This window comes from Anastrepha obliqua, chromosome 4 (genome assembly GCF_027943255.1).
Source record: "Anastrepha obliqua isolate idAnaObli1 chromosome 4, idAnaObli1_1.0, whole genome shotgun sequence".
Lineage (NCBI taxonomy): Eukaryota > Metazoa > Arthropoda > Insecta > Diptera > Tephritidae > Anastrepha > Anastrepha obliqua.
In genome coordinates this window covers 99095721-99123334 of record NC_072895.1, presented here as the reverse complement: position 1 = coordinate 99123334, position 27614 = coordinate 99095721, and the positions used below count along the sequence as shown (strand labels likewise).

Below are 27614 nucleotides of genomic sequence, written 5' to 3'. Positions count from 1 at the left end.
GGGCCAACATATGACCGTCATTGGAATTATTGAGGAAACGATTTGCTTGTCTAACTTAGAGGAGGCGGATAGCACTGAGCATTTTTTCTGTGAGTGTCCTGCATTTGCTAGAGCGAATTTTGATTTCCGATGTCATGAGAACGAGTAAAATTCGTTCTCTCAAACTGAAGGATATTTTCAGATTTACCTAAGAATCTGGGAAATTCTCATAGGTCTAACTAGCTCTATTTCTCTATTCTATGCTATATTTTTGCTGCTGTTACCTCTCTCCTTTCCTCCTTAACGCTATCTACCCTTTCACTCTCTAGAGCTTCAAATATAATGGGCTTTTTAGCCTAAGTGTTTTAGGAGTTACCAAATCTCTCGCTGCTTCTTGGCACGACTTTTCAAATTTCAATTTCAAAAATTTCAAATACCATCGTGAATCATTTAACGAGAGAGAAGAGCATCTTTCGGCACATAAAAAGTGCTGGATTGAGAGTTGCAGACTTGGCATGAATGAATGTCAATGGTTCATTGAAGTCGTAATTCGTTTTAGGTACGCGAGGGCAAGTTTCAAGGTAACCACTGCTGGAGGAAATCGTGTGCAGTTTTTTGAACCTATTCTGCGTGAGTGTGAGGGATGATGGGCCATAGATGCTTACAACGCTTGTTAATTTTTTACGAAGTTTTAAAGTTAAGACCCGCTGAAGTTATTACTGAAAATTGTTTTAGAATTTTAGATTTTTAGAGTTATAGATTTTTTAAATTATATTTTAAGGCGGTTTGCCTAATAAGAAAGCTTATTCTAATGCAGTTGTTCTTTCTTTCTCTTTCTTTACAGTTAATTACGCCCATTTTGTACACACCATGCTCCTCCACACATTTGGAACGAAAAGATTGAATTTTTGAAATTCAGACAACATGGATAAACGCTCAAACGTAGAAAGAACATACTTAAGCAGTTGATAAAGACACAAACGACACAAAAGAAATCTACATTTATTTATACAAGTAAATATTAAAGCTAAATTAAAACGCGAAAACAATTTTACGAAAGAAAAAAGCGCGGTTGATAATTATGCATGAAAGGAAATACATAAACGGATGATAGCAAAGAGGAAACTACAATTATTACAACAAAACAAAAGAAAATTAATAATTAGACATATTTCTGTAAGCCTCTTACAAACATATATACATACATATATACTATAACCAATTCTAGCCGTTCTACGCTTGTCTCCACTATACACGACTAAGCGCAAATATCTCTACAACTAAAACACTCCACAAAATTGCAAAGCTAGAAAACAAAATCAGGGAGCCCCACTAATTGCTGAGCAAATAAAAACCGCTATTAATTTGGCAACACTGGCACAGGTATCTTCCGTACGCTTCCGACGTCGCCGAAGGAGAAGTAAATAAACGAAAATCTAAAGAATTTGTCAAGAGCAGACTATTGAAAAAGAAAAGCGAAAAAACAATAAGAAAGCAACAACGATTATCGTGGGAAGAAGCGATTTTTTGTAGAATGCAAAGCAGTTGACAAACTCCCCTCCAGCAAAAGCGGAAATCCTTAAATTAAAATAAAAATATATGTAAAGGAGAATATTTACAATTAGCAGCTGAGCAATAATTTAGTTATTTAAACCAACTTTTTCGCAAGCGTGCTGAACAAAGCAATTAAATAATTGAGCAAACAATTAAAGCATTAACCAAGCAACTGAAAAAAATAAATCCAAATCCAAATTTAAATTTAAATTAAAAAAAAAAAGATTTAAATATAAAAGGAGAGTATAAATCGCGCACATTCGAAAATATTACTGCTTCCTAATTTAGACAAGAAAAAAAAAAAACTAAGACAAAATTATTTATAAACTAGAAAAAGTAGTTCATGCAGCAACTAGGCGAGCCATCAAGCATTCTAAACTATATAAAAAGAAGTATTCAAATTTAATTGTTTACTAATATAAACAAGAGACAAAAATTTAACTAAATATTTCAATTTCAATTGCGATTAAAGTCGCCACGTTACATACATACTTACTATCCACGTCTAACCCAAGCTACAAAACGCGCAAACCACCTTCAACTTGAAAGAGAACTCATCGAAACCCACAAGCAACCAACACAACAAATACAATTGCAATTATCTACAAAGCGGAAAGCGACGGAAATTATTAGAAATCTACAATTAAACAAATATAGTGAATTAGCAGAAAATCCAAAATCATTCCATTGTAAACTACGAAAATCTAGTTCTAACCTAACTATTACAAACAAAAACAAAAACAACATAGAAAACAATAATTTGATATAAACCCAAATCCCCGTATCCAACCACTACTAACTAACTACTTATACTCTACATATACATATATTCTCTATATACTAAACGAGTCAAAGTCAAGTATAATGGAGGGTTCCAACGAAATGTTGCTGTTCAACGGGCATGCCGAGGCCGCCGCACACCTACTGGGTCTTACAAATGGCAGTGCCGGTGGCAGTGGTGGCAGCAGTTTGCCTGCAAGCAACGTCAAATCCGATCACTTTAACGGTGATGATATATTATCTAGTTATATGTCCATTCCACAATTCTATGCGGGTCGTAGTGTATTCATAACAGGCGGTACCGGCTTCATGGGAAAGGTGAGTTACTTTAGACAAACAAAAATTATAATATTAGTAATGTTAATTTAGGAAGTGAGTGACATGCTGATACGAGGGGTGACTTTTATATGTAGGGATTAGAGAACAAAAACAAATTTTAATCATCGAAAATCACTTTATTGTTTTTCAAAATATTCTCCATGAAGATCTATACACTTTTGCATGCGTTTGAACCAATTGTCGAAGCACTTTTGCCACTCTGAATGAGGTACCTCCAAAACATGCATTCTGAATGCCGCAACCGCTTCTTCAGGTGTCGAAAAACGTTGACCTCTCAGTTTGTTTTTCACGTACGGGAATAAAAAGAAGTCACTCGGTACCAAGTCAGGACTATACGGCGGATGACCGATTAATTCGATGTTTTGAGTGCTCAAAAATGCAGTTGTTTGAGCCGATGTGTGAGAGCTCGCATTGTCCTGGTGAAGAGTGATCCGTCTTTGGCGATTGGTTTTCCTAATTTTTTGGAAGACAACTGGCAAACAAATGGTTGTGTACCACTCAGAATTTACTGTTCTGCGTTGTTCTAGTGGTACGGTTGCGACATGTCCAGTTTTTTCGAAAAAACAGGCGACCATTTGCTTGGAAGTGCTTCGTGCGCGAACAACTTTTGTTGGATTGGGCTCATCTTGAAACACCCATACAGTCGACTGCTGTTTACTTTCGGGCTCATACGCGTAAATCCATGATTCATCACCTGTCACGATGTCATAGACGTGTTTCGAAGCCCCGCGATCGTATTTTTTGAGCATTTCCTTCGACCAATCGACACGAGCCTCTTTTTGAGCGATTGGCAAATTGTGTGGAATCCAACGCGAACAAATTTTTTTGACAGTCAAATGTTTATGCAATATTGAATGTATGCTGGTCCCACTAATGCCTAAGATTGTCTCAATCTCACGATAGGTCACATGACGATCTTGCAGTATCAGTGCGCGCACAGCATCAATGGTTTTCGGAACAACAACTGATTTTGGACGACCTTCACGAAATTCGTCTTGTAGTGAACTACGACCACAATTGAATTCACCATACCATCGATAAACACTGGTCCTTGATGGAGCTTCATCGCCAAAAAATGAATTAAGTTCATCCATGCAATGTTGCTGAGTTAATCCACGTCGAAAGTTGTAAAAAATAATCGCACGAAAATGTTCACGATTTAATTCCATTTTTCGACCGAGATGAATCTTTTAAGTTACTGTAAGCAACACAAATAGCGCTGGTATTTCAAAACGTTCTGAGACCGTAAAAGCCGAAAAGAGTCAAACTTTGCGATACAGCTGTCAGTTGCCAGATTGCAACACCAAATCCCGAAATATAAAAGGCACCCCTCGTAAGGTCACCAGCTATTATTTTTTTTTTATAAATCATATTGTAGTTTTTAACACATATTACATAAATCCAGGTTTCAAATCATCTAAATTTCAATCCATCAAACTTTCATCAATTTGCATCGAAATTTCACACTTTTTCAGAATTTTTAGAAAATTTTTGTGTACGTAGTTGTGTAGCCTATTTCATTCTATATTTTTAGATAAGGTAGGTATTTAATCTTGAAAAACTTTAAGGGGTTGTATACAGTTAGGCCGAAAAAAACGAGTTTTCTAGAATTTTTTCTGAAAAAACTCATAAATTTATTGGTCTAAAAATTTGTACACATATTATGCTGTCTTTTAACTCTATTTTAAGACTTGAAATTGCAATTTGAAAAGGTCGAGGCAAGGAGCGCCAGGAGACCTAAAACACTCAGGCTAAAAAGCCCATTGCATTTAAAGCTCTGGAAAGGGGGGTAGATAGTCAGGGAGGGAAGCAGAAAAGTATCAGAGAAAGAGATAGGAAAGAATAGAGACAGAGATACAGATAGTTAGTCCTGTGCGAATTTTCCAGATTCTTTGGCAAATCTGTAAATATCCTTCAGTTTTAGAGAACGAATATTACTCATTCTCATGACATCGGAACCCAAAACTCGTTGCCTTGCTGTAGCAAAGGCAGGACATCCACAGAGAAAGTGATCAGTGCTATCCGCCTCCTCCAAGCATGACAGGCACACTAGGTCCTCAATGATTCCAATGGTGGTCATATGCTGACCACATGGGTTGTATCCTGTAATGATACCGACCATCAACCGAACTTCTTTTCTTCCAAGTTTTAGTAGAAAGTTTGACAGTTTCCTGTTCAGACTTGCCACAAAACACTTTGCAGTTCTGCAGCGTTCTAGACCGGACCATCGCTCTTTATGCAGATTGCCTACATAATCGCTGATCCAATTCATGATTCCTGCGGAACTGATTCCGATTATTGGCTCTGGCCCCTGGGGAGGCACCGCTGATTCACGGTTGGCTAATTCGTCGGCGATCTCGTTTCCTTGAACACCGGAATTTTAAGACTTAGTATTAGTAAACATAATTATTTATTTGCAAAGGAACTACACTGATGTCCGGGAGCTCCTCCTACAAAAGACGTTTTGCGGTAACCACTATATCTCTGAACTGGATCCTCTGAAATTAAAAAACCAAACAGATTTCGTTAAAATAATGTTAAATTTAGTAATTAATCCAAGGAAAACGCAAAATATTTTTTATTACAAAATGGCGGTTTCTCAAAACAAAAAATCGATTTTTGACCAAAATTTCGGCCTTAAATTGTTTATAAAAAAATATTTATAGGTGAGAAAAAATCTTCGATTAATTACTAAAAAATATATTTAAGAAGCTCGTGTTAAAATTTCGACTTAGAAAACACCATTTTGAGAAAAACGCCTTTAAAGTTTGCCTTGTACTTTCAAGCACTCTGAAACGCCTCTTCAAACTTGCGTGTAACTTCAAAAATATTCACTGAACGATATTAAGTTTTCTGTGTGTATTCTTAAATATATGTACATTAAGAAAAAACAACAATAAAAAAATTGATTTTTTGAAAATGCTAACTGTATATAACCCCTTAAGTTTAGTCAAGGCGCATTCATTGCAGATGATGGCACTAGGCCAGCAACAATGTTTTCAACGTTTGGCTGTCAAAGCAAAGTATTGGCATAGTAGAAAACAAAGAATGAATTCGCCTTAACTCGGCTGACAGCCACATAGACACGGCGAAAGAAAAAAAAAACAAATCAGCTGATTTACCGATACCACACAAGGCGAATTGAATACTATAGGTGGCGCCTTCCCAAAGCAGTTACTTTATTTTTCGTGATTTTGACAAGTCAGTTCCCTTGCCAATACAAAACAAACGAACAAAACAAACAAACGGAGGAGAAATTATATGTTTGTAAAAACTCAGTGTATGGTCTTGTATTATGATTTGTGATATTTAAACTAAACAAACTAATGCAAACGAAGTGCGGCATATTAAATTAATATAAAGCCTACAAATGCAGTTTGTTTGCGTTTTTATGCGAAAGACCCCGTGGCAAAAAAGTGTGGGGATTTGTGCGCTGAATTTCTTTTTTTTGTTGTTTCCATTGCTTTCGCTTACTTTTTCTCTTCAGAAACAAGTAATTTGCCTTCCTTTTGTTTGCTTATTCATGGGCTCTTACGACACAGCGAATTCAGAAGACGCAACAATGTGTTCTACCATTCGCGGATATCACTTGTAAGGGGGGCAGCTCCTCCAGCACTTTCAAATTGTCCATTTTGTTTTTTGCTTTAAAATTTTATTTAAAGGGTGTTTTTTTAGAGGTTAGGTTTTCAAGTTGGCACTACTTTTTTCGTAGATGGTCTTTTTGACAGCTGTCACTTGATTTATGCTCAGTTTGGTTTGCCATTTCATAATGAATAGAGTTACACCTGAACAACGTTTGCAAATCGTGCAAATTTATTACGAAAATAATGGTTCGGTTCGCGCGACGCATCACAAGAAAATTTTGTTCAGCGATGAAGCTCACTTTTGGTTGAATGGGTATGTCAATAAGCAAAATTGTCGCATTTGGAGTGAACATAATCCACAAGCCATTGCTGAGACGCCGTTACATCCTCAAAAAGTCACTGTTTGGTGTGCTCTATGGGCAGAGGGAATCATTGGTCCATATTTCTTTAAAAATAAAGCCGGCCATAATGTTACAGTCAATGGAGAGCGCTATAGAGCCATGATTAATGACTTTTTCGTGCCTGAATTGGACGATGTTGATGTGGACGACCTTTGGTTCCAACAAGACGGCGCTACATGCCATACAGCCAACGCAACAATCGATTTATTGAAGGAAACTTTTGGTGAGCGCATTATCTCGCGCCGTGGGCCTGTGACGTGGCCTCCAAGATCGTGCGATATAACACCGCTGGACTATTTCTTGTGGGGCTATGTGAAGTCGCTTGTCTACGCAGATAAGCCCGAGACGATTGACGTCTTGGAAGAGAATATTCGGCGCGTTATTGCTGACATACGGCCCCAATTGCTGCAAAAAGTGGTCGAAAATTGGGCCTCTCGGCTGGAATTTATTCGAGCCAGCCGCGGCGGCCACTCGCCCGAAATCATTTTTAAAACATAATGGCAAACCTTTATCTTTATAATAAAGCTAAATTCTTGGCCATAACATTAAATTATATACGTTTTATTTCATCTTGAAAACCTAACCTCTAAAAAAAAACACCCTTTACAATCTAAATAATTTCTTTTTTTGAATGTTTTAAGCTTAATAGAAAGTCTAAAAAGTCCCTATAACTCAGTGAAGGGATAAACGTCGAACGAAAGATGAGTAAGAACGAAAACTTTAAACGCGTTTTTCTCGAAATACGTTTTTTTTCGCTCTCAAAAAGTAACTAAGTTATCCACTTCAAATTTTACAGGGATATTTTTTAACATATTGGCCTTTGCGAGTACCTCAAATTTTATATTAACTATCACTAAAAATATTGTTTTGATCAGTTTGTTTATAAAAAAAAAGAGGTTGTCTGTAAAGTCAGTTTACTGAAGATAGTTTCACGTGACAACGTCATAAGAAAATATTGATGGAATGGTTGCAATTTTCAAAACAAAATTTTAATTTTATTTGTTTGATAGATATTTTGTATGGATATAGAGGTAATAGAGAGTAAATGGAATTGCAATGAAATAGGTCAAGTTACATTTACACAAACGTGAAAAATGACGAAACATTTATCAAATTCATGAAAGATATGTTCAATTTCGATTGCATATCAAACGTTAATAAGTCAACAACACTAAGAGGCAACATCATCGGTTTGACTTTTTCAAGACACATTACACTCGAAACACTCCTTTTCTTTTCCTACTTTTCCTATCATCGTCCTATTCTCAACAGAGAAGTGGTTCATTACCATGCACACAGGAAGAAGGCATATGCAAATACAAATATGTGAATTTATATACATATGCGCATATACATACATATACATACATATATATGCTCACTCAAGTAGGAGAGAGCCAGATGTCGAACGTTGCTGAACGCGGGGGCCGATTGTGCCTCTTTGTCGTTCGTTCCGCACTCTCGCTTGCAGTTCAAGCAAGGTAACGCCGCATTTTTTGGTGCGTACAACCGGCTACATCGAATTATAAGACATTATCACGCGAAAAACGTGTAATTTTTTTCTTTATCACTTCAAATTTTCATTTCTTTTTTTCGTTAAAAATAGGTTACTGCAAAGCCGTATAACTTATTTTAATGAAAAATTTTTGTCTAGTTGATTTCAGTTGATTACAAGAGGCTGTACATTCCACAGCGCCACGTTTGAGCAGCTGTAACACTGCCATTTCTGTTTTTTTTTATTAAAAAAAATCTGTATATTCATTTAAGTCTTAATATATAACTTATTTTAAGGTAATAAATATTCTCAGTTTTTCGTAAAAAATGATTGAATAACTCGTTGTCTGGAGGCGCTGGCCCTCTTAATAGATTCAGCTTGGTATTTTCGCTTGCGCTTATTGTTCAGTGACGTTTTTCTTCACCGAACGAGACTTACTCGCCACCATTGTACAGAAGACACTCTTCTTCTTCCTATTTTTTGACAGACACCTTAGTTATGCGTTTGACAGGCACCTAAGTGTGTAATAGTGTAGTGTATGGTCGCTTTGCTTGAGGGTATTGGCGTCATTGCTAAATTAAAATTTTTGTGGTAACATTAAAAACAATAGAATATAGACTAAAAATACAAAATAATATCTTTTACTTACAGACTTTATAATAACAAATATTTTTAATAGATTTTTTTTAGCTATAATAATGCTTTTTTATTGAGAAATATATAACGAAATTTTTTTTTACAATTGACACGATTTTCCATGAAACTCAATCATTTCTTATGCAACCATATTACATAAAAGATGGTTTTGAAATCAGGTGATCTCAGCTGTGCGCATTTTTTGACAACCCACTCAGCTGGTTTTTACTTATTTACTGCCTTAACTTATGAATCCGCCAAGTTGTTCTTATTGTCTAATAGGCCACATATGCGTTGTTGTTGTTGTAGCAGCACATACATTCCCCATCTATCTACGGGGAATGCTGCTGGGGTGACAGTCCTTGGCCAAATACAAATCCGGGTCGTTCCGGTAACGAAGAACGAGTCGTAGGCGTCTTAAGGTCATTAAAAATTTAAAAACGAATTCTTATGGTCTAGTTATATCAGCCTAGATTAGCCTAACTCCTAGGATATGTCATAAATTGTGCTATAACCACACCCGCTTTAATGTTCAATAATTACGAAATTTTCGCCACAAAATGTACTTTTAAATAGTTAATGTAGAATGCGCGTGCAATTGTTAAGCTTAGTATGTTGCAACATTTTCTTTTTTCTACGCTTTATTCTATCGTTGATTCATCATTCAACCTCCCCATTGTTATCTGTTTGTTTACATTAATTTGAAGATTACTTTGCTGCCTGAAACGTTGGCGTAAGCCACGCGGGACAATGAAAAACTATCTGCTACAAACTAAAAGCAGTAAATGCGAAGTTATAATAATGAATACTGGTTAAAAAAGCAACAAAAAAATAAAAGTTCAAGCAATGATAAATGACACTGAGACATTTGTTGCGCATTTCTTGCTGGTATCTCATTTTGTGTGCAGCGGAGTGTGTGGGCTTTCTTTTTTTGTTGGGTGAATATTACATACAATTTGCTATTAATTTTTTAGTATACTGGAATTCGTAGTCTTCTGTTAATTTAGTGGACAATGGGCCGTTGACGGTATTGTGTTGCTTTTTTTTCAAGTGCCTTCTTTTTTTTTGCATCAACAACTTGAAATATGGGAAATTAGGGCAAAATAGGTAAACAAACATCAAATTTAGAATCCTTCGCTTTCCACGATCTAAGAGAGATCTTAATTTTTGGAAATATTCTAAAGAGTGGTTAAGTTTCAAGGGCCGGTGTTGATTTTGAATAAAATAGATTTGTTTTTAGGAAATTATTGTCATTTGTCTTTATTATGATTATATTGGTATGGCTCAATTACGTATGGAACAAAATATCGGCCAAATGGCCGCCGCAGCCTCGGCGGCACACCTCCATCCGATGGACCAAATTTTCCATGACGCTGAAGCATAATTGAGATTCTATGCCGTTAATGTGCTGAATTATACACCTTTTCTTTCAAATAACTCCAAAGAAAGAAGTCCAACTGTGTCGTTGACGTTTAGGTGTGGTTCACATTCAACATCGGCCCTTGAAATTTAACCAGCCTTTAGAATAAGTAACCCTACTAACTCGCAATATGAAATAACACATGGGCTGTAAAGTGCCGGGCCTAACAAAGAAAACACATTTTTTTTGTTCAAAATTAGCTTTATTTATCAACGTAATTTCCATCAAGCACAGCGCAATCATTCCAGCGCCGCTGTAATATTTCAGTACAATTTTTGTAGAACGATTTAACTTCATTCGTCTCAAAATAGACCTGAGTTTCAGCGATAACCTCTTCATTCGAGCGTAATTTCTTACCGGTGAGAGCCAATTAACGATCTAATATTGGCCACACCTGTAAACAACTCGACCTGGCATCAAGCGTTTATCAACTTTTCAAACATTTTTAGGATTTTATCGATGGTTTAAAACTGACTGAAAAGTGATAAGTGAAAATAAGCCAGCCAATTTTATCGTTAAAAACGAGGATCTCCTTCGACAGTTGATTCTACGTTACCGGAATGAGTTCGATTTAAATCTGGCCGGAAACAGTGGCTTCAGTAGCATTCCTCCAACAATTTATGGGAAATGTTTTATGTTGCTCCAACAGCAACAAAAGGATTTCTTTTAATTTTTCACCGCGGAATTATGAATTTTCCTTCGAAATGGACAAAACGATTTTTCAATCAAAACAGCGCATATTTTATATGAATCAGAAAATCCTAACTATTTTAGATATATATATATATAATTGGCGCGTACACCCTTTTTTGGGTGTTTGGCCGAGCTGCTCTTCCTATTTGTGGTGTGCGTCTTGATGTTGTTCCACAAATGGGGGACCTACAGTTTCAAGCCAACTCCGAACGGCATTTAGTTTTTTATGAGGAGCGTTTGCATGGCAGACATACACTCGAAGGTTTGCCATTGCCTGCCGAAGGGCGACCGCTATTAGAAAAATGTTTTTCTTAATTTTGGTGTTTCACCGAGATTCGAACCGTCGTTCTCTCTGTGAATTCCGAATAGTAGTCACGCACCAACCCATTCAGCTACGGCGGCCGGATGCATCATCGAAATAAAGCAAAAAAAAATGCTCAAAACTTTCTATTGGGTTGGCAACTAAGTAATTGCGAATTTTTTTAGGAAATCAAAGAAAAATTTTTCATGGAATTTTGATCAATGACCTTTTGCCATCTTTCAGGCAGCATCATAATCCCACGTGCATAAAACTTCTGGTTTTTATTAGCAAAAAACTGAATCACGTACGATTTGACATCATCAACATTATTGAAAATTTTAACATTCAAGTAGTTTTGTAAAGATCGAAACAAAAAGTAATCAGATGGTGCAAGGTCAGGACTATATGGTGGAAGTCGAAATACATCCCCACCAAGCTCCAATAATTTTTGCCGAGTGACCAAAGATGTGTGTGTGTGGCCTTGCATTGTCATAATGAAATACAATACTTTTTCGATTTGTCAATTCGTTCCGCTTTTCATCCACTGCATTGTTTTATTTCGTTAGTTGTTCAATGTAGACATCAGAAATGATCGTTCGGTTGGGTGGTAAGAGTTCAAAGTAGACAATTTCTTTGTAATCCCACCAAACTGATAGCAAAACCTTCCTTTGATGAATATCAGCTTTTGATGTTGTCTGAGTTGGTCCACCTGGCCTGCTTCACGATCTTTTCCGCTTGATATTGTTGTAAACAACCCATTTTTCATCGCCAGTTATCAGTCGTTTTAAAAATGTATCATTTTCATTACGTTTCTTTCGCAAATCGCAGCTGTTAAAGCGTTGCGTTAAATGCGTTTCTCTCAATTCGTGAGGAACCCATGAATCGAGTTTTTGAACATAGCCAATTTGCTTTAAATGATTTTCAATGCATGTATGTATATGTATGTGATACATGAAGTTTCTCTGCAATCTCACATGTTGTACTGTGCGATCCGAATCGATTATTGCTTTGATTAGGGCGTCATCAACTTCAACTGGACGACCAGAGCGTTTTTTTATCTTTGTATGAAAAATCATCAGAACGAAATTTGGCAAACCAATTTTGACACTGCCGTTTTTTAAGGCTTCGTCACAATAAACCGCACATAACTTTTTATGAGCTTGCGATGCGGTTTTCCCTTTGCGGAAATAAAAAAGTAAAATATGACGAAAATGTTCCTTTTGATTTTCCATTTTTCAACAAACTGATTGACAGCTGAATTGCCAACTATCAAATAACAAAATGTGTTTTACATTTGTACTACGCCTGCAAACCTTAAAATTCAGCTGAAGCCATCTATGAGTGAAATCCGCAATTACCTAGTGGCCAACCCAATACTTGACTTATTACTCAAAATTCGTTTCAGTTGCAAATATTTTGTTCATCACTGTGAATAGACGTTACGTATCGTAACGTTAATCTCTAATTCCTTGATATGCGATTCCAGCGATTCAAAGTATTTGCGATATATCTACACCTTTGCCTGTAAGGGCCTTCCGCACTAACTACACTAACACGGCGACGGATGCGAATACGGACGTAGTGCGCACACGTACAGGATATCTTTATTTACTTATCACTCAAACACTTGAGTGCAACGGCATGCATGCCCCATTGTGTGTGTTGTACTTTGATACCTGAGTAGGCACAGCGTGATGCAGTTTGTACCAGGTTAGTACGATTTGACGAAAGTGCGACCATAAAAATAATGAGACCTATAAAAAATATGCATTGAGGGCAACATGCGGGCAAGTAAACTATCAAATTAAACAAGGTTTGTGTTGGCAAAGATGTGCTACGAATTCATGATGGCGACAACGACGATTGTGGGTTTGCGTGTCTAAGCGGTTAGATATATATATATAATTGACGCGTACACCCTTTTTGGGTGTTTGGCCGAGCTCCTCCTCCTATTTGTGGTGTGCGTCTTGATGTTGTTCCACAAATGGAGGGACCTACAGTTTCAAGCCGACTCCGAACGGCAATTAGTTTTTTATGAGGAGCTTTTTCATGGCAGACATACACTCGAAGGTTTGGCATTGCCTGCCTAGAGGCGACCGCTATTGGAAAAATGTTTTTCTTAATTTTGGTGTTTCACCGAGATTCGAACCTGCATTCTCTCTGTGAATTCCGAATGGTAGTCGCGCACCAACCCATTCGGCTACGGCGACCGCTCTAAGCTGTTACTCGTGCATTTATTCACTCAAAATGTGCGTACCTTTGCCCATTCACACACGTGCGTCCAACCACGCCAATCACACTGCAGTACAGAGTATGTGAAACTATGCAGGAGTTCATAAATGTGGGAGAGTAAAAGATTCCGCCGTTGATGGGTAATGGAAGAGTAGGGCATCGACGATGGATACCCCCAGCAGGATGGGGTATTGGAGCTAAATAAGCGTCGTTTGCTAGAAAAGCTTGCCCTATGTGATTTAGGCGGCGAAAAAGAGTTATTAAATATGGACACTTGTGGTTAATGGGATCAAAGTGCCCGTTGACTGTGGCCAAGTACGCTGTTCCCCGCAGAAAGCGATAGATGTTTAGGTCTTTCAAAACCGATTAGTGCATTGTTAATGCTGCTTAAAAACGACTTAGGGTTTATCCTCTAAATTACAGTTAATTAGTACTCATTGTCATTTGCCATGCCATTAGCTTCTTGTGTCCGAGCTGATAATCATTAACCGGCTATAATAAAGTGAGTAAAACTACAAAAAACAAAAGGAACTAATAAAAAATTAAAGTGGCTCACTTAAAAGGGTGAGTAGAAGAGTTCTAGAAAGTGCGGAGAGCATGTAAATTGCGAAGCAGCGTGAGTGTATAGTATATTTTTAGACGTTAGCTCATTGATTCGTGCCCATATGAGGCATATACTCATTTTTTCTGCCATTGTTGTTGTCGACACGGGTGTATTACTTGTATATGTGGTAATTGCATTTAATTACTTATGTTTTTGTTGCTACAGTCGCTGTGCTGGATTTGCTTTATTCGCCATTTGTGCGTGTGTGTGTGTGTGTGTTTCTTCATTTTTCTGACATTTTAATGACCGCCCCTACCAGCTGGTCGTGGCTACTGTCGCCACCGTTTAGTAAAATTATTGTTTTAATTTTTCCTAGCAGTGGCGACATATGAGGATTTAGAATGCCTTTTTCCTGCACACACACACACATAGTTACATGCATGTATACTAAATGTAATATAAGGCAAATATATGCGTGTGTATGTGTATATGCACGACAGCACGTTGCTCCTGATGATCTCAACACCTGCTGTCGCAAAGTGGTTTGAAGCTTTAACACTGGGGGAGTAAAGGTTTGGGGTGCATATTTCCATAACAGGTTTTCATTTTCGTGGGTTCATAGAATTTTTTTATAACTCTCTTTTTTTTCTTTTAATAAGTGAAAGTTCTATAGTCATTTCAGGCTAAAAATTGGACATATTTTTTATTATCTGAGTATATAAGCGAGATAATAAATAAAAAAAACATCGAGCATCGTGAATTAAATACAGAATACTTCAAAAAGTTTTCAAGCGAAGCAAATAAATGAACAAAAATTAGTTCCATAAACAGCGAATATTTTTTATTTTGCTAACAAAGCCTTAATATACCAAACAAAATATAATTTTTTGTTAAATTTTATTAATAACCACCTTTTAACAGTCGAACATTTTTCCATTCCTTTTCGCTCGCTTCCGCGAAAGGTCATTGGCTCGTATATGTATATGCAAGTCATGATTACTGATGGACATCCATATTGTGGTACAAAGGAATAAATTATTTTTAGCCTACTTTATGGCGTGGAAGCAATAGAAAGTACTGTTGGAAGCTACACAAGTATGTGGAAGCATGTAGGCAGGATGAAATGAATGGTTGTCCGTTAACGTTATTTAAGCAACAAATTAAGTGCACGAATATGCATAAAATATTTTTCTTAACAAAAAAATAAATAAATATGAAATGGTTATTCAAAAAAGAAAAAAAGAATTAAACATAATTCAGATAGTACATTTTTTAAGCTGAGGTTTTATATTTTGTAAGGCCCTTAACCGCAAGTTAAGAATAAAGTCTTTAAGAATTGTTTAAAATTTTTTTTACTATTTTTCAAGTTTAGACAAATTATTAAATTTAAAAAAATATTTTCTTACAAAAAACTCTTTCAAAAACGATTCACTTCACTTTTTTCTTAAGACAAAAATCTGTAAAAACTTTTAAACATTTTTTTTTAATTTTTAAGTTTGAAAAAAATTCTCAGTTTGTAAAAATAATTAAAAATACTTTAAAATTGGTTTATATTTTCTAACTTTTAGAAAAGTTTTTAAATATTATAATTATAATTATTATTATAACTTTTCTTAGAAAAAAAAATTTAAATTTCACTTAACATTAATTATATTAAAATTTTTTTTCTGTTTTATAATTAAAAAAAAAATAGATATTATATAAATAAATATTTTCTTAAAAGAAACACGATTTATTTTACTTTACTTTTTTCTTAAAAAAAATATTTAAAATATTTAAATTTTTTCTGTTTTATAATTAAAAAAATAGATATTATTGTATATAAATAAATATTTTCCTAAAAGAAACACGATTTATTTCACTTTACTTTTTTCTTAAAAAAAAAAATATTTAAAATACTAAAATTGTTTTTCTGTTTTAGAATAAAAAAAATAGATATTATACAAATAAATATTTTCTTAAAAGAAACTCGATTTTTTGCACTTTACCTCTTTCTTAAAAGAAAATATTTAAAATATTAACATTTTTTTCTGTTTTATAATAAAGAAATAGATATTATATAAATAAATATTTTCTTAAAAGAAACACGATTTATTTCACTTTACTTTTTTCTTAAAAACAAAAAATATTTAAAATATTAAAATAATAAAAAATAATTAAATAAATATTTTCTTAAAAGAAACTCGATTTTTGCACTTTACCTTTTTCTTAAAAGCAAATATTTAAAATATTAACCTTTTTTCTGCTTTATAATTGGAAAAAATAGATATTATATACATAAATAAATGTTTTGTTAAAGGAAAAACAATTTATTTCACTTTACTTTTTTCTTAAAAAAGGTTTAAATTTCTTAAGAAAAAATATTTTTTATAAATATTCATAAATGCTCAGAAAAATGTTTAGATTAAGAAAATATTTAGTTCCCTTATGTGTTAAAAACAAAATATATTTTCTTAAAAACAATCTTTAATTTGCCTTACTTTTTCCTTATAAAAATATAAAATATAAAAATGTTTATATCATAACATTTAAAAAATTATATTTTTTTCAATAAATTCTTTAAAAATCGGTATACTATAAGTTTTTTTTTTAATTTTAAACATTGCTTACAAATTTTGTGCTATATGCTTTCTAATTTTTAGAAAAAATTCTTATATGGAAAATTATTTTCTTAAAAATATGTTTAAAACTCCTTTCACTATACTCTATTTTTTTCTTCAACAAAATTTTCAAAAAGTGTTTACAATTTTTTTACTTACGGTATTCTAATTTTGAGCTCAAAATTGAAATCAAAAGTTCTAATTTGAATTCAAAAAATATTTTTTCTAAAATATACTTTATTTTTTCTTTTTTTTAAATCTTCTATTTATTTTGCTATTTGGTGTTCAAATTTTTAGAAAAACTTGAATTAAAAAAATATTTTACTACAAACAATTTTTTTACAAAAAATAGTTTCTTTATTTTGCTTTACTTTTTTCTTCAAACAGGAATCTTTAAAAACTGTTTACAAATTTGTTTCAAATTTCTTTGGCGAAAATTAGAGAGTCTACACGATTCAGTATTCCCTCTGAAAAGCTTAGATATTCATTATTTTAAAACCATAATCACATCAGATTTTATCGTTAAGAGTTACTCTCTGCTTTATTCCAAGCACTTTTGATACCCTTTTACCAGATATGGTAACTCGAGAATACTTAAGAATTTTTTTTATTTAATATACTTTTTTATTTTCATTTTTTTTTTAACAACAATACTTTTTTCGCTTTTCAGGTTCTTGTTGAAAAATTATTACGTTCATGTCCAGACATAAAAAATATTTATCTATTGATACGACCAAAACGGGGACAAGAAGTCTCAGCGCGTCTGAATGAGCTGCTTAATGCACCGGTAAGTAATAAAATAATTTTAGCGAAAATTATAACTCATTAATGATCACCCGGCTTACACAAGTTATTTTAACAATTCTTCTGGCTAATGCCAACATCACTCAAAAGTAAAATTTAAAACATAAATTATGAAATAATTTCACTTAAGGTGCAGAAATATTTTCCACATATCTCGATTTTTAAATTCTGCGTATTCCCCTCCATTTTAATTTGTAGAAGGGAGTAATTTAATTTTTTAGAGGGCTATGTACACCATTTTTTTTCGCAAGCCTTGAGGCGATTTAAAAAAATAGCAGAACACTTTTCAATTTTATGCTCTTACTGCCTCGTAAGATTTTTTATCAAGTGGCTTATATAAGAATATTTTTATATGAATTTTTTTTTTTTTTTTGTATTTATAAACTTATTTTATTTCAAAGTATATTTAATGAGTACTCATTATTTCTTACATACCAATAGCTTTTCGAGACATTGCGACGGGAGAAACCAAAGGAATTGAGTAAAGTGATTCCTATATCTGGTGATATAACTTCCGAGGAATTGGGCATCTGCGAAAATGATCAGGTAATTGTCTGATTATTTGTCTACTAATTTGTCTACTTATTTTCGCTTTTAATTAAACATTTTTTTAAATTTTTTCAAAATTGTGATTTGGTTTTCTTTGAAGATTATCAAATTTTTTTGTAGTTTTTTAATTTTATCTTTTTTTAATTTTTTCCCCTATTTTTCATTTTAGTTTCTCAATTTTTTATTTTTAAATTTTTTTAAACTTTGGTTTTTCATTTCTTTGAATATTTTGAATTTGTTTTTAGTTTTCTAATTTTTTGCCTATTTTTATTTTAGTTGAAATTATTATTAATATTTATAGTTTTTCTTTTATTTTTTAATTTATATTAATTATAATCATTATTATTGTTATATTTATATTTTTTAATTTTTTAATATTTTTTGTTTTTAATATTTTTTGTTTTTAATATTTTATTTTTTTTTACACTTTAAGTTCATTTAATAAATTTTTTAATTGTTTTTGTTTAGGTGTTTTTAATTTTTAGTTTATTTAATTTTTTTTAAATTTTTGATTTCCTTTTAATTTTTTGCCCTTTTTAATTTAAAATTTTTTTTTAATATTTTAATTTTTTATTTTTTATTATATTTTTGTAATTTTTCCCCCTTTTTAATTTAAATTTCTTAATTATTTAAATTTTTTGAATTTTTTATTATATTTTTGTAATTTCTCCCCCTTTTTAATTTAAATTTCTTAAATATTTAAAATTTTTTTTTCATTTTTGTAATTTTTCCCATTTTTTAATTTAAATTTTTTGATATATTTAAAAAAATGTTTATGCATTTTTTATTATATTTTTAGTTTTCATTTTTTTATTATAAGTTTTAATTTTTGCATTTTTTTTAATTTCTTTAATATTTTTAATTTTTTTTTTCAAGTTTTTAAATTGTTTTCCTATTTTTATTTTATTTTTAATTTTCAATATTTAAATATTTAAATTTTTTAAATATTATTTTTTTTTTAATATTTTAAATTCTTTAAATTTTATATTTATAATTTTTTTATTATTTTCTTTTAATTTAAAATAATTTCCATGTTTTTAATTTTATTTTTGTATTCAAATCTGCATTCGTTTAATTTTTTTAATTGTGTTTTAGATTTTTTTAATATTTTATTTGAATTTTTATTTTTGTTTTTATATTTTCCCCTATTTAATTTAAATTTTCAATTTTTATTTCAATTTTTTATTATTTTTTTAATCTTTTTTTTTTATATTTTTGTATTCAAATCTGCATTTGTTTATTCTCACATCTGCCATTGGGCTCGAGATCTCAAAACAATACAAATCTCTTTTATTCTATTTCCTTGCAGGCGCTACTCTGTCGCACAGTATCCATTGTATTCCATTCAGCTGCCACCGTCAAATTCGACGAAAAGCTCAAATTATCTGTCACAATCAATATGCTTGGGACAAAGCGTTTGGTTGAGTTGTGCCATCGCATGATGTCCTTAGATGTAAGTATCGGTGGTTTAAGTAACAAATATGAATTGATAATTTCTTGAAATTTTTTTTGTTTTTTTTTTTAATTTTTTAATTAATTAAATTTAATTCAAAAATTTTTATTTTAGTTTTAATTTTAATTAAATTCATTTCATTTAAAAAATTAAAAAAAAAAATTTTTTTCGTTTTTACTAGAACCTACTAAATTATTTAATAAAAAATGTTATTTAAAAACATAATTTTTATTTTATGATTCCTCTTATCCGTTTCGCAGGCACTAATACACGTCTCCACTGCCTATTGCAATTGCGATAGAACCGAGGTATCAGAGGTGATATATGCACCACCCTATAATCCCGACGATATTATTTCACTGATCAATTGGCTTCCTGAGGATATGCTCGATCAGGTAAATATCTGTAGTGAACTAACTAAGAAAACTAGAACGAAATGTGAAATATTTTTAGTTCCAAAAAAGCACCAGAAAGTAAGAAACATAAATTCGCGAAAAATTATCTTATGGGATATTTCAGAAAAATTGGTTATATTTCTCTCATAAATCATATTTTTTTGGCAGCCCCAAGTATCGAAGTTATTTCTATATTTTTTTTATTTCTTCATTTTCAGCTGACACCATCGCTGATTGGTAAACGCCCCAATACGTATACATTTACGAAAGCCTTAGCGGAGCATATGCTACTCAAAGAAGCTGGTAATCTGCCTGTTGCCATTGTGCGGCCATCAATAGGTGAGTAAAAATTCATAGCCGCCCAATATGGATGGCAATTTTAGTAATAGTAATAACTGACATCAATAATAATATTATATAAACTATAATCGTTTCTTCCCTTCCAGTGATTGCCAGCTTGAATGAACCATTCGCTGGTTGGGTAGATAATTTTAATGGTCCAACCGGTTTGGTGGCTGCCGTCGGCAAAGGTTTATTCCGTACAATAATGTGTGAAAAGAATTATGTTGCCGATATGGTACCTGTCGATATTGTGATTAATTTAATGATTGCCGCAGCATGGCGCACAGCGACGCGAAAATCCGATAATTTGGCGATATATAATTGTTGTACTGGACAACGACATCCCATACAGTGGGGTGAATTTGTGAAATATGCCATGAAACACGTGCGAAAGCATCCATTGGGTGAGTCTACCTGTATATGAAATGTCAATTCTACACTATAAAGCCCTGCTAAAACTGCAAAGCATACTACCTGTAATTCAGCGCGCTCGGCTAGCAATAAGTACACGAAAATTTCTTTGAATATCGACGGTTCAAATGAAATAGAAACAGACGTAGAAGGTGTAGTTAAGAACATACGGAGTTTCCCCATATGCAGAACAAATACTTAGGTATATACAGGGTCCGGCACTCGAAGTGTAACCATAAATTTAGTTTGGCAAATTACTTTTATTCAATTCAAAGTAAAAAATGTGCGAAAATAAAACAAAATTAAGAATCATTCGCCTTGAGACGGTCCAGAAACGAATCGCAAGCTGCCCGTATGTGACTTACAGGTATTTTGGCCCACTCACGGACAATGGTTTTTTTCACCGCCTCGTGACTGGTGAATCTTTTAGTTCGGACTTTGCTCTCCAAAATGACCCAAAGAGAATAATCCCTGGTGAATTTGAGAGCCATTGTGTGGACGTTATGATGTTCGGAACATTGTTTCTTAGCCATTCTTGGTTCATTCGAGCTTTGTGACATGGTGCCGAGTCCTGTTGAAACGTCCGTTTGTCTGCCCACGGCTTCAAAGCAAACTTCCGAATACTTTCCCGATTTCGCATTTATCTTGACTCCAGGCTCATTAAAAGCGATTGGAGAGTGCCCATCTGCGATTACAGCGGCCCACACCATTGGTACTGCCTCCTGGTTACACTTCGAGTGCCGGACCCTGTAAGTATGTGTGCCACTTTCTCTTTTTAGTAAGGGCTACACTCTTACCCAGAATACCGCGTGATTCGCCAGCGGTAATTCAAGTTCTACAACAGTGTTTTGCGCTGATTGGTCTCCAATTACAGCATTAATGTAGCGAGAGTTGTCAAATGACTTTCAGAGGATGTTATTTAAAATATGTCTATCGCTGGACCGTCGTTATCGAGCCTAGTTTTATGTACTTCTCCTGCTCGTCCGTAAAGTCCAGAAGTGCTACTAATAAGTTGTGACATTTGGAAATAAAAATAGAAAAAAAAAAATCATTCGGAGAAGTATGCATACAGCCATGGTCATATAAATAGCACATTTAGACTTTGAAAGTAAAGAGTTGAATATGTTTTTAAATAAGTATTTTTTATTGGGGAAAAAGCAGCATAAAAAATAAAAAACTTATTTACTTCCACTTTAAAACAAAAAAAAATGGTCAACAAGAATTTCAGTTCTGATTTAATTTACGCGAACGTTGATAACTCACGAAATCTCCTGGACACATATGGTAAATAGCACATCCTAAGAAATTCCAAATAAAAGCAAAGCTTGTGACATCTTTTCTTTGGAATCGAGTACCAAGCCTCCTCAACTGCGGTCCACAAATCATCAAAATTTTTAAAATTTTTGTTAGCGATTTTGACCTTAACGTCATTCCACAAATTTTCTATTGGATTGAGATGAGGGCTCTGCGCCGGCCAATCCAGTACATTTTTTCTCTTCTGAGCCATTCTTCACTGTCTTTGCAGTGTGCTTTGGATCATTGTCCTGCATAAATGTCCAATTTAATGGCATAAACTCTAACACAAATGGCTCCTTTTTTTCTGGAGTATATCCAGATACTGAAATCTATCCATTTTACCAACCACGCGAACAATCGGCCCAACACCATGCCAGGAAAAAGCTCCCCAAACCATGATGCTTCCGCCGCCGTGCTTAATCGTGTTTTTTGTGAACCTAGGATTTAGCGCTTTATGTTTTTAACGACGTACAATAGATTTCCCATCTGGTCCCATCCTATTTATTTTGGTTTCGTCGGTCCAAAGCACGTCTTTCCAAAACTGAATAGATTTGTCTTTGTGGGCTTTTGCAAAGGCAAGTCGGTGTTTGATATGTCTTTTTGAGAGGAGTGGTTTTTTTCTGCTTATGCGGCCAAACAGCTGGGTTTCATTAAGTCGCCTTTCTTCAAGCTTTCTGGACACCTGTAGATCAGATTCTTGGTTTATTTGAAGCCTTATTTGCCGCACGGACTTAAAAGAATCTGCTTTGCTCTTGCGTATTATAGCTCTATCCACATTAACATCAGTTTTTCGCGGCTTTGTTTTTTTTCGTTTTTTTGCTTAGACAGGATGAATCTTCCTTAACTAAATTACGAGCATTATAAACCATTTTCCGATTTCATTTCAGCTATTTCTGCATAGCTTTTTCCGTTTTGACTCATACGGTATATAAGAGTTCTTTTCTCCAGCGTGCAAAGTTTTCCACGACCCATTTTTAATAATTGCTTTAAAATTTTATTTAAGAAACAAAAAATTATACTAAAAATCGCTGAAACAATATTAAAGTTTTACTCTCCGCTGCAAAAGTTAAAATTTGCTATTTTTGTGTCCACTTCAAAACAGGAATTTATTTATAATTGGCGCGTACACCCTTTTTGGGTGTTTGGCCGAGCTCCTCCTCCTATTTGTGGTGTGCGTCTTGATGTTGTTCCACAAATGGAGGGACCTACTGTTTCAAGCCGACTCCGAACGGCAGATATTTTTATGAGGAGCTTTTTCATGGCAGAAATACACTCGGGGGTTTGCCATTGCCAGCCGAGGGGTGACCGCTATTAGAAAAATGTTTTTCTTAATTTGGTGTTTCACCGAGATTCGAACCTACGTACTCTCTGTGAATTCCGAATGGTAGTCACGCACCAACAAACTCAAAACAGGAATAAGCAAAAATAAAATAGAACGCAAAAAGGTCCATCGAAAAAGAACGGTAAATTCCTCGCATAAATGTAAGCTTACTAACGGTAATAAATGTAAACAAACAAATTTATTTGATCAAAGCAGAGCTTGTACTAAAAACGTAACTTAATATATAAGGTCCACATTTCTGCTATTTATCTGTCCATGGCGGTAGTTCTTGAGTATTAGAAAATTTAGCCAAATTTACGAATTGCTTAGTCATAAATTCCTCTATCACCGAAATCATCAAATCATGGTTTTTAAGCACTACTCTGTCCTGAATTGTTGTTTCTTTCACACTCAATTTCTTTTCTTCCCCACAGAGGGCTGCCTGTGGTACCCGACGGGTGTGTTGCGTATGAATCGTCCATTGAATGCAGCACATGGCTTCCTCGTACACTACTTACCGGCCTATATATTGGACATTGTTGCGCGACTAATGGGCAAAAAGCCATTGTGAGTATTTCAATCTAATTTAAGTAAATCGCAACAGTTCCCCGCAGTTCTTTATTCAAACTTACCCACTTTAAATGCTCGTTGTTTGTGTTTCTCTTTTTTCTTTTTACTTCTTTTATTTTGCTTTACGCATACCTTAGCATGGCAAATATCCAAAATAAAATTGCCAAAGCTGTTGGTTGTTTAGAATACTTTGCCACGCACCAGTGGCGATTCAAAGATGACAATGTGCACGCACTCCTCAACGCGCTGAGTCAGAAGGATCGCGAAACGTTTGTGTTCGATGTACACACCATTGACTGGGAGAACTATGTGGAACGTTATGTGTTGGGCTTTAGGGAATTCTTATTTAAGCAACGTCCAGAATCACTACCTGCGTGTCGAAAGCGAATGATGCGGTAAGTGAAGTCGCCGAAATTGTGTGAAGTAATAATTTTATGCCACTGAGTATGTAACGAACACTTTCTCTCTCTTCCTTTTCGTTTGCCATTCACAATAGATTGTACTATTTGCATCAGCTGACCAAAGTGGTGGCGGTGATGTGCACTTGGCGCTTCCTAATGGCGCACTCGAAGCGTCTGAATGCATTGTGGACAGCATTTTTGCAGAATGTTTTCAAGCTAATACGACTAATACCGTTTTTGTAATATTCAAAGGTGAACAAAGAAGAAGCTAATGCAAAAACAAGCAGCAAAGAGCACACTTACGCTGGTAGAGTTGCATAAATGATTGAATTGATTGTATTAAATATTGAATTAATACAATTTATATATATACTATAAATATATATAAATACATAAATATATTTTTTGTTATTGTTTTTCTATATTTTATGGCAGTTAAGTTTAAATTAACTTAATTACTTTCTTTTATAATTTTTGTATTGTAATAAAATTGTAATCGAACGAAGCTGAAGAGAAAGAAATAAATACAAATAAAAATGTCGAAGGGTTAATAGTAGTAAAAAACAAAATATTAAAAAATATACATATATAATAAAAATTATAATAAAAAAATTGCGTAGAAATATTAGTGCGTGAGGTTAAGAGATAAAGTTTAATATAAACAAAAAAAGAAAATATAATAATAATTAACGATTGCAATTACGCTAAAGCAAATATAGAATAACGAAAAATTAAAAATGTGGTACCAAATAAAGGAAAAATAAAATATACATACATTTAAATAAAAGAATAAAAAAATTTTCAACAAACGATTTTTGTATGAAGTTTATGCCAAGCATTGCAGCAAATTTTTATGCTATTTGTCTCTCATTTCATTCCCGTTTCTTAGGCTACTCTTTTATTAAATTCTTGCTGTTAAAAATAAAAATTAGTAGACAACTGTATTTATAGTAATGTACGAATTGTTTTTGTTTTGTTTGCAATTTAATAAATTTGCAAAATTTGAAAAATGTGAAAAATTTGCTAAATTGTTTTTTATTTTCTTTTTATTTTTATTTTTTTTGCCATGCAAAGCAACAAAAGCAATTTTATTGGTATATGTATATGTAATTAGGCAAGGGGAGAAACCAACTATTAAATATACATACATACACATACATATATAATTATATATAATATGTGAAATATTTGCAATAAAGGCACTAGCAAGTGGAAAAATAGTTTAAACAATAAAACTGCAAATTTAGTTTATTTTAAATTTAAAAGTGAAATAAAATAAAAATCTGCGTGAAATAAAAGTATAAATGAAATACTAAAAAATTGCATGCTACATAAAATAAATAATAAAAACAAAAACATTATAAGTCTAATAGCGTTAGTAGATTTACGATTAAATTGTATGGAGCATTTTGGTTAGAGCATAATTCATGGAATAAAAATTAAAAGGCAAAGATAAAGTAAAAAAGAAATCCTACAAATAAATAATACACAAAATTAAAAGCATGCAAATAAAATCTGAAACGCATAGGAAGCATATAAAGAGAAAATAGAAGCATGATTTAATTTGATAGAAAAAAAGAAAAATTATACAAAATTTAAATCCAGAAATTTTAAGAAACCATTAAATTTACATAAAGCAAAAATAAAAAACAAAAACAAAACAAATACAGTCAGCGGCAGTTTACAAGTATAAGTAGACAAAGAAATGATATAAGCAAAATATAAAAATACAAAACAAATAAATTGCTTGTTATAAATTACTTTACATTTAAAAAGTAAAACAATTAAATAAAGACAAACAAAAACAAAAAAAAAACACAAGAAATGTAATAGCGAACTAAATTTATGCATTAAAATTATGAAAATAAAATTAAAAGGTATAAAATAAAATAAAAAGTGAAAAAACAGGAATGTTTCTCTTCTATTGATTATAAAGAGTTTTCCAATAACAGGTGTTATTTAAATATATAAAAGGCTATCGAGAGAAAATTAACGATTTTTTATGGCCTGAATTGGATGGTATTGATCTGGACAACGTTTATTTTCAACAAGACGGCGCTACGTGCCACACAAGCAACGAAACCATTGAGCTTTTACGAGAAAAGTGTGTCATCTCTCGAAGAGGTGAACACAATTGACCACCGAGATCTTGTGATTTAACACCTTGTGATTTTTTCTTTGAGGCCACGTGAAAGAAAAGGTCTACGCCAACAGCCCAGCGTCGATTTAATACCTCAAAGATGAAATTCGTGAGGCTTTCGGGGACATAGGGCAGCCACTTTGCAATTCGGTTATGGACTATTTCATGAAAAGCATATTGTCCTATACCTAAGCGTGGTCGTCGTGGTCAATTGCCTGATGTTATTATCAAAATAACACCTCTTATTGGAAAACCCTTTATTGCGCATAGCAAACATTTTAGGAACGGACATTGAACAATCTTTTCCGCTTCTTAACTGCGCGATAACCGCTTACGCGATGTTGGCCGAGTTAACCGGCCCTTCTCCACCTGATCTTTCCAACACAGAGCAGGCCTTCCTCTTCCTCTGCTACCACCAGCTGGTACCGCATCGAATACTTTCAGAGCCCCAGCGACGACATGACCCAGCCAGTGTAGCCGCTGGATCTTTATTTGCTGTGCTATGTCTATGTCGTCGTAACGCTCATACAGCTCATCGTTCCATCGTCTGCGATATTCGCCATTACCAACGTGCAAAGGCCCAAAAATCTTACGCAGAATCTTTCTCTCAAACACTCCAATCGTCGCTTCAGAGTATGTCCAAGTTTCTGCGCCATACGTCAGGACGGGCATGATGAGAATCTTGTAGAGTGTTAGTTTTGTTCGTCGAGAGAGGACCTTACTGCTCAGTTGCCTATTTAGTCCAAAGTAGCACTTGTTGGCAAGAGAGATTCTACGTTGGATTTCAAGGCTGACATTGTTATCGGTGTTAATGCTGGTTCCTAAATAAACGAAGTCTTTTACAACCTCAAAATTATAACTGTCAACAGTGACGTGGGTGCCAATACGCGAGTGCGCCAACTGTTTGTTTGAAGACAGGAGGTACTTCGTTTTGTCCTCGTTCACCACCAAACCCATTCGCGTTGTCTCTTTATCCAGTTTGGCGAAGGCAGAACTAACAGCGCGGTTGTTAAGGCCGATGATGTCAATATCATCGGCATATGCCAGCAATTGTACGCTCTTATAAAAAATTGTGCCTGAGCGACAACATCAGGTTAAAGAAGTCACACGACAGCGAGTCACCTTGTCTGAAACCTCGTTTGGTATCAAACGGCTCGGAGAGGTCCTTCCCAATTCTGACGGCGCTACTGGTGTTGAACAACGTCATCTTTCAAAGACGTATTAGTTTTGTGGGGATACCAAATTCAGACCTCGCGGCACACAGTGCGGCCGATTTCCAAAAAGCTGGCCAAAAAAAAAGTTTCTAGATAGAGTTTTTTTGTCTTTGGGTTGGCTGCAGTAATGCCTTGAGTAGTGAAAACCGTTCATAGCAAC

General features: G+C 33.8%; 1 protein-coding gene across 8 annotated transcripts in view; it reads left to right on the top strand.

Annotated features, from left to right (window-relative positions):
• Window positions 1–25761, top strand: part of LOC129243587 (putative fatty acyl-CoA reductase CG5065) — a 172487-nt gene extending 146726 nt beyond the window's left edge. For all 8 annotated transcript variants that reach the window (XM_054880709.1, XM_054880710.1, XM_054880711.1 and 5 more), the window contains 10 exons: window positions 824–2631; window positions 17229–17345; window positions 17804–17908; window positions 19221–19364; window positions 19625–19759; window positions 19978–20098; window positions 20206–20505; window positions 23564–23696; window positions 23837–24094; window positions 24196–25761. In XM_054880709.1, the coding sequence (XP_054736684.1) occupies window positions 2398–2631; window positions 17229–17345; window positions 17804–17908; window positions 19221–19364; window positions 19625–19759; window positions 19978–20098; window positions 20206–20505; window positions 23564–23696; window positions 23837–24094; window positions 24196–24343 (1695 nt within the window). In that variant the 5' untranslated portion in view covers window positions 824–2397 and the 3' untranslated portion in view covers window positions 24344–25761. The remainder of the gene's footprint in view (window positions 1–823; window positions 2632–17228; window positions 17346–17803; window positions 17909–19220; window positions 19365–19624; window positions 19760–19977; window positions 20099–20205; window positions 20506–23563; window positions 23697–23836; window positions 24095–24195) is intronic.
• Window positions 25762–27614: the final 1853 nt, after the last annotated feature.